The sequence below is a fragment of the Ochotona curzoniae genome, unplaced genomic scaffold (genome assembly GCF_017591425.1).
Source record: "Ochotona curzoniae isolate NIBS_2020 unplaced genomic scaffold, NIBS_Ocur_1.0 scaffold_4701, whole genome shotgun sequence".
NCBI classification, from domain to species: domain Eukaryota; kingdom Metazoa; phylum Chordata; class Mammalia; order Lagomorpha; family Ochotonidae; genus Ochotona; species Ochotona curzoniae.
Window position 1 is genome coordinate 39,762,789 of NW_024467122.1, and position 7,882 is coordinate 39,770,670.

At 58.0% G+C, this 7,882-nt stretch overlaps 1 protein-coding gene across 2 annotated transcripts; it reads left to right on the top strand.

Annotated features, from left to right (window-relative positions):
* Positions 1 to 1,465: 1,465 nt before the first annotated feature.
* On the top strand, positions 1,466 to 7,207 carry SLC22A17 (solute carrier family 22 member 17). Of its 2 annotated transcripts, none has more exons than XM_040969063.1 (9): positions 1,466 to 2,085; positions 2,181 to 2,284; positions 4,192 to 4,346; positions 4,912 to 5,077; positions 5,260 to 5,405; positions 5,590 to 5,695; positions 5,866 to 6,141; positions 6,346 to 6,459; positions 6,593 to 7,207. In XM_040969063.1, the coding sequence occupies exons 1-9, from the start codon at positions 1,819 to 1,821 to the stop codon at positions 6,879 to 6,881; spliced, it is 1,623 nt and encodes a 540-aa protein (XP_040824997.1). In that variant the 5' UTR covers positions 1,466 to 1,818; the 3' UTR covers positions 6,882 to 7,207. The 2 variants fall into 2 exon arrangements, with proteins under 2 accessions (XP_040824997.1, XP_040824998.1); XM_040969064.1 differs by having other exon boundaries at positions 5,866 to 6,083; positions 6,348 to 6,459.
* Positions 7,208 to 7,882: the final 675 nt, after the last annotated feature.

Here is a 7,882-nt window from a genome sequence, read left to right on the forward strand (position 1 = left end):
TTGAGAGCTGATGGGAGTGGTGGGACCCAGAGAAGGGGTCTCTGCAGAAGCCTGAAACTAAAGCTGCCCAGAAATGCAGGTGTCCCCCAGTAATCTCCTCCAAGCTGGTCATGTCCACCCTGTTATACCACCAAAGTCTATCTAGCACAAGGCCTAGGACACAGTGAACAATTTCACTAATAAAGGAGCCAGCATTGTGGCATCACGGGTGAAGCCCCCACCTATGATGCCAGCATCCTTTATGGGTGTCAGTTGTTGTTCCAGCTGCTCTACTTCTGGTCCAACTCCCTGCTAATGCACCTAGGGAAAGCAGGAGAACATGGCTCTAGTATTCTGGGCCCCTGCCACCTATGTGGGAGATGCAGATGAAACTCCTGGCTCCTAGCTTCTGGCTGGCCCAGCGTTGGCTATTGCAGCCATCTGGGCAGTGCACCAAGCAAATGCAAGATCTCTTCCTGTGCAATCCTGACTTTTAAAAATAAATGTGTCTTGGGCCCGGCGCGGTGGCGCAGTGGTTAAGGTCCTCGCCTTGCATGCCCGGGATTCCATATGGGCACCAGTTCTAATCCCGGTGGCCCCTCTTCCCATCCAGCTCCCTGCCTGTGGCCCGGGAAAGCAGTTGAGGATAGCCCAAAGCATTGGGACCCTGCACCTGCGTGGGAGACCCAGAGGAGGCTCCTGGCTTCGGATCGGCATAGCATCGGCCGTTGCGCTCACTTGGGGAGTGAATCATTGGACGAAAGATCTTCCTCTCTGTCTCTCCTCTCTGTATATCTGCCTTTCCAATAAAAATAAAATCTTTAAAAAAAAATGTGTCTTTAAAAAAAATGAAAAGGAAATTTCGTGAAGAAATGAGTGGATGGACACAGGAGCAAGTGAATGGTAAGAACTCTGTAAAGCAAGGGGCATATCTGGTATCAACTCCCTGGGATGTTTTTCTTCAGATTTGGGGGGTTTTGTTTGTTGTGTTTTGTGGGTTTTTTCCTCCTTTTTACCGCAATGGCTTGCAGACCTGGGGAACCCACAACAGAGCCCCAAGACCCTCTCTGCCCTGGGCCCAGGGACACACACAAACACACCCTCTCTGACGAAGAGTCTGGACCCAAGGTTTTGCTGACGTGGGAAGGGGAGGAGAGTCGGGAGGAAGGGGAGGGGAGAGCAGCGCAGAGCTCGGGGAGATCGAGGAGGCGCCCGCTGCTGCGGAGCTGCGGAGTGGGTTCCCTGCAGGCTCTCAGCCCCGCGTCGGCCTCGACACCCGACTGGGCCAGCGGACAGTGCATCCTTTAGACGCGGGCCTGCAGGGCCCCTGCGGTTGGCAAGCTGGCTCCCCGGGTGGCCACCGGGACCCCCGAGCCGAATGGCGGGGGCGGCAGCAAAATCGACAGCACTGTAGAGATCACTCCCAGCACCAACGGGGTGAGTGCCCGCACCCCCTCCGCCCCCAACCCCAGCCTGGATCCCTCCTTCCACGCCCCGCCTCTGCCATCACCCCGAGCCCTGGCTTCCCCGCCGTCCCCTCCTCTTGCTCTGCGGTTGTCTGTGCTCCAGCCTCCTGCCCACCTCTCCCTCCCGCCCCGGCAGGTCGGGACCCTGGGAGATGCGGTGCCAGCCGAGCAGCTGCAGGGTGAGCGCCAGCGCCAGCGGGAGGGGGAGGGCGCGGCGGGCGGCGGCGGCGGTCTGGGCAGCAGCCTGTCGCTGGCCGTTCCCCCAGGCCCCCTCAGTTTTGAGGCGCTGCTGGCTCAGGTCGGGGCGTTGGGCGGAGGCCAGCAGCTGCAGCTCGGCCTCTGCTGCCTGCCAGTGCTCTTCGTGGCGCTGGGGATGGCCTCGGATCCCATCTTCACGCTGGCGCCCCCGCTGCATTGCCACTACGGTGGCTTTCCCCCCAACGCCACTGGCTGGGAGCAGCCCCCCAACGCCAGCGGTGTCGGTGTCGCCGGCGCGGGGTTAGCAGCCAGCGTCGCCAGCCGCGTCGCCACTAGTACAGACCCTGCCTGTAGCGGCTTCGCGCCACCCGACTTCAACCACTGCCTCAAAGACTGGGATTATAACGGCTTGCCGGTGCTCACCACCAACGCCATTGGGCAGGTGAGGTCACCTGGCCGCGGGATCCCCCGGGCGGGCTGAGCGCCGCCAAGCAGGTGGGGGGCTCACGCCGGCTGCACCCTTTTCCCCATCCCCAGTGGGATCTGGTGTGCGACCTGGGCTGGCAGGTGATCCTGGAGCAGATCCTCTTCATCCTGGGCTTTGCTTCCGGCTACCTGTTCCTGGGTTACCCAGCAGACAGGTGAGGGCAGACAAGGGGCAGGGCTGGCAACAGGAGAGGTTCCCTGGGGAAGCTGGCCCCTGGGCACCTGAAGGTCCATCCACTACACTCTGGACACCTGTTTCATGACCCACGGGGCCTCAATCTCAAATGCCAACAAGAATAACACCTCCCCCATCTCCTCCACGGAAGAAAATGACTCCACTTGGGCTGGCTGCTGGTTCCATCCCTACTGACACAAACTCCTCTCTCCCTGATCAAAGAGTCTCTCCCTCCAGTTGGCTCTTCTCACCTCCACCCTCTTCCTTACCATCCTTAGAGGAACAGACACATCCAACTCACTAACAGTCTACAGGAAACTGTTGGCTCCCACTCAGTGGCCTCCTTCCTAAATAGTGACACCTGCTCTCCCTGCGTGCCACGAGTTCAGCTTTACGAATCATCCCGCCTCTGACCGGCTGCAGTCAGTTATACCTAAGGGACAATCGCCCTCCTCCCAACAGTGCCATGCCTGCCCTGCAGTGACTCCACGCCCTTGGACTGAGGCACCCCACGGCAGCCTCCCCTCACATCTGCATTTCCAAGATCTGTAGCCTCATCTCCAGACATCAACAGCCCAGCCCTCCCATCCAATAACTCCTCACGAATGAAAACTTCTATCCACTCTGGTTCTGGACGCCAGAGCATTCCACTGCATTGACCATCTGCATGGATTGTTACATTCATCCCCAGTCATCTAGAGTTCTAGCCAAATGGTTTAATAGCTCAACTTCCACGGATCAAAGAGATCTCTGTGTGGAGTCGTTCAGTACCCAGAAATCAATGCCCATCCCCACTGCCAACAGGCACATGTCCCCAGGAGGCCTGACCCTAAACCCACAGATCAATTGTCTACCTGCATTCCTCCATGGAACAATGGCCTCATTCTTAAAGATGAGTAATAATTCAGACTCTTAAAAGCCAGCAGTATTAGCCCCTCCTCATAGAAATCCTGAGGGTCAGTGACTCCAGTGGGTCAGTGGGATCACTCCCAAGAATCACTGCCTCCTTTCCAATGGTCAGTGGTTACAAAAGTATGTCTCCACACCGCAATGGTCTTACCCCCAAGGATGGCTAGCCAGGACCTCACTGACTCATAGTCATAACCACCATCATTCATCTTATCTTCCCTGGTCTGTCACCCCATCCTCAATGATCATGTCTGAGGATTCAGAGATTCACCCCAAGAGCCCCATGCACTTGGACTAGATAAGAGCCTCATCCCACAAACCAATAGCTCCATCCCCAAAGGTCAGTTGTGCCATTTCTGAGGACCCCCACTGAGCCACACGCAGACCTACCCCATGGGCTAACAGACCACCCATTATTACCATGGTCCAGCAGTTTCATCTCCTGGCCACTGGCCACTCTTCCCCCTCTTCCAGGGCCAATCTGAAGAGTCTATAAACTTGTTCCATCTCTGTAAAACAGTGTCCTCAACCCTTTAACTCAGTCCCTTCAAGATCAATAGGTGCGTCTTCATTATCCCCCAGAGACAAATGGCCAGTGATCAGCAGCTCCCACCCTACAGAGCAGTGACTCCCCTCTGAGCAAGAGGCCCTCCATCCCCACTACCCAGTTGCTCTAGCCTCACAGTGTCATGATCCCAAATCCCCTAAGCAACATCTCATCCACTCTGACGAACAATCTCACAGCCCAGCTAATGACCAGCAGCCAATGGTTACCCTGCACTCACAGATCCACAGCCATTCCCTAGTGCCCACTGCCAGACACCACCAACCCAGGATCCCCATCCCTGAAGCCAACACATGGCTCCCAGAGCCTCATCCTCATGCCTCCAGCTTTGCGGTGGACAGTTAGACCCCTGCAATTGCTCCTCATTCTCCCTGGAGCACCCTGGGTGACCAGAAGCCCTCCCGCCTCTCTAGGTTTGGCCGCCGTGGAATTGTGCTGCTGACTCTGGGACTGGTGGGTCCCTGTGGAGTGGGTGGGGCTGCCGCAGGCTCCTCCACAGGGGTCATGGCACTCCGTTTCCTCTTGGGCTTCCTGCTGGCTGGTGTTGACCTTGGCGTATACCTGATGCGTAAGTGGCACCTGGCCATGGGTCCCTGTTCGGATCCCACATCTGCCTGTGTGTATTCCCCAGGGCCCCAGATTCCCACTGCCCCCTTGGCTTCCCTCCGTTCCAGCTGGTTTTGTTCCCCATCCCCAGGGGCCTTTGGAGCATCCAGTTGCTTTCCCACCTGTCTCCCCACCATGATCTTGAGAGCCTTCCCTTGTGTCAAGGAGCAGCATCACATTTGCAAAATGCCATTCCCAACTAGCCACATAACCTTGAACAACAAGGCTGAAAGTGAAGGTCAAATAGAAGACCACATGTAGCAGGGCCTGAAAAAGCCGGGGCTGCTAAACACCTTTGCCAGGGACTGCAGCCCTAGACCCTCCAAGGCTTGCAAGAGAGGGAAGAAGACTAAACAGTCTTTCTCTCTATGTCTGTTCCTAGCCACCCAGAGGTTAAGTCTGTGGGAGGGGACAGTTGTAGCCTCCCCTGAGGGTCTGACCTTGCTCTCTGTCCTCCTCCCTCCCCTCCTCTCTGATGCCTGTCTTCCCTGGCCCCTCTCCTCCCTCCATCCCTGCTGTGTCTCCAGGCCTGGAGCTGTGCGACCCGACTCAGAGGCTTCGGGTGGCTCTGGCAGGGGAGTTGGTGGGGGTGGGAGGGCACTTCCTGTTCCTGGGCCTGGCCCTTGTCTCTAAGGACTGGCGGTTTCTGCAGCGAATGATCACGGCTCCCTGCATCCTCTTCCTGTTCTATGGGTCAGTATCACCTTGCACCAATCATCTAGCCAGTCCCATCTCTAGCCTTGCTCTTACCCAGAGACCCCCTTCCCCTTCTCCAGCTGCTTCTGCCTGCCCCCCTCCCCCAAGGTGGGAGTGTTCCATGTGCCTGGATGGGGAGAGGGGAGACCTCATGGTGTGCCCACCGCCTTGTCCTCCAGCTGGCCGGGTTTGTTTCTGGAGTCCGCACGGTGGCTGATAGTGAAACGGCAGATTGAGGAGGCTCAGTCGGTGCTGAGGATCCTGGCCGAGCGGAACCGGCCTCACGGGCAGATGCTGGGGGAGGAGGCCCAAGAAGCCCTGCAAGGTACGAGCCTGGAGTGCCTGCAGGTGGTGCCCCAGGGGTACACACACACACACACACACACAGTGGCATTCTTGCCATGTGGGGGCGGTGCTGCCTGCTGCCAGGGTCCCACCACTGAGGAGGGAGGAACCTGGGTGTGCCCCTGTCTCTTCTAACAGACAACTGCTCTCTGTCTCCCTCAAAGACCTGGAAAACACCTGTCCTCTCCCTGCAACGTCCTCCTTCTCCCTCGCTTCCCTCCTCAACTACCGCAACATCTGGAAAAATCTGCTGATCCTGGGCTTCACCAAGTGAGCCCATGTCTCTGCACAGAGGGCCAGGCCAGTGGAGGGTTGAGAGTTGACTGCATGGGGGAGGCCCACGGAGCCCTGTGGAGAGGGGAAGGCTGCAGAGGGGTGGAATGGCAAGGTGGGGGCTAGATCTCAGACATCACTCTCTGCTTCCCCACCCACTTCCGCAGCTTCATTGCGCATGCCATTCGCCACTGCTACCAGCCAGTGGGAGGCGGAGGGAGCCCATCGGACTTCTACCTGGGCTCCCTGCTGGCCAGTGGCACAGCAGCCCTGGCCTGTGTCTTCCTGGGAGTCACCGTGGACCGGTTTGGCCGCCGGGGCATTCTGCTTCTCGCCATGACCCTGACTGGCATCGCATCCTTGGTGCTGCTGGGCTTGTGGGACTGTAAGCACCTCCTTTTTCCTCTCACAAACAGGGGGAGACCCCCAGGGAACCCCGACAGACTCAGCCACTGCTCCCAGCATGGGCCACCCAAGATAAGGTGCAGACCCAATCTCCATTTCCCGTAAGCCTCCAGTCACTCCATGTCTGCCCAGAACCCGGCTACATGGAGCCATGGAGTCCCAGAGAGTCGAGAAGGTGACAGTGAGGAGTGGGTCAGGCTCGGTCTGCCCACTTCTGCCCAATCACCCCCTGTCGGTCCTGCAGATCTCAATGAGGCCGCCGTTACCACCTTCTCTGTGCTGGGGCTGTTCTCCTCCCAAGCAGCCGCCATCCTCAGCATTCTCCTGACTGCCGAAGTTGTCCCCACCACTGTGCGGTGAGAGCAGGGCAGGGCCAGGTCTCAGGGAGGACGGGGCCCCAAAGGATGAAGGCAGGGAGGGAGGGGGCCGAAGAAAGGCGAAGACCACAGGTCCAGGCCTCCTCCTCTATCCTCTTCCTTCTCTCCCCAGGGGTCGTGGCCTGGGTCTGATCTTGGCTCTGGGAGCGCTCGGGGGGCTGAGCGGGCCAGCCCAGCGCCTGCACATGGGCCACGGGGCCTTCCTGCAGCATGTGGTGCTGGCCGCCTGCGCCCTGCTCTGCATCCTTAGCATCATGCTGCTGCCAGAGACGAAGCGCAAGCTGCTGCCCGAGGTGCTGCGGGACGGGGAGCTGTGCCGCAGGCCCTCCCTGCTGCGGCAGCCGCCTCCTAACCGCTGTGACCACGTCCCACTGCTTGCCACTCCCAACCCTGCTCTCTGAGCAACCTCCTTGCGCCCTGGTGATAGGCTGACTCCTACGGGAAAGAAGCCTGGGGCCCTACCCACCTCTTGGCAAGATCAGGATGACTGAACAAGGCAGGGCCAAACCGCCTCTCACCAGTGGTGGAGGGAGAGCTCAAATGTGCTGTCCCCACTCAGTGTCCTCCCTGCTGCTTTGTGTTCATTTCTGGGGCAAGGGTCAGGGGTCGGGGAGAGAGATCCATGCTGTCACCGCCAGGTCTGGGCTCCATCCTCCCCAGACCACATTCTTTCTTGCTCTATCATTCTCTTTCAATAAAGACATTTTGAATAAACAAGCATATCATAGCCTCAACTGCCCTCCCTTCTGTTGTCCTTTGGGCTCCTGGAAGGTTTGAGTGGAATACAAACTGGGAACAATTGCCCTCCCTCCATCTCTCACTTAACCTAAGGACAGCTCCCCACCTCGCGCCACGCGGACTGGCTCTGCTATGCTGCCAGCACTGGGCTAGGCACTTGGTGCGTTTGCCGTCTAATCCTTAACAATGTCGCCAGGTGGGTGTTAGCAGCCTCTCAGATTTTGGATTCAAGCACTAAAAGCAGACCCTAAAGAGCAAGAATCTCTGAGAAGCGGTAGGACAAGGTTGCAGGGGAAGCTCACAGGGTGTAAGAAGCCGAACGAGGCATTCAACAGTCCAGACCCAAAAGCCTACCTGGTCCAGGAAGAAACTGCACACGAAGCTTATCAAGGCTTATCCTGACTGGATGAACTCTGAAGGATTCCATCTTGGAATATCCCTTACTAAAGACTGGTTTTCAGAGAGCTGGTAGCCAGTTGGGGTTATAGGCCATGCCTACCTCCAACCCCAGCCAGCTCCAATTTTGCAAATGTGACAATACGGTCGACTTGCCCCAGTTCACAGAGGTAACAAGTGACAGAGCTAGGATCAGATCCAGAGCTCTTCAGTGATGCACTGGGGTCACCTTTCCAGCTCATCCCAATGGGGCCCTCCCCTTGGGGGC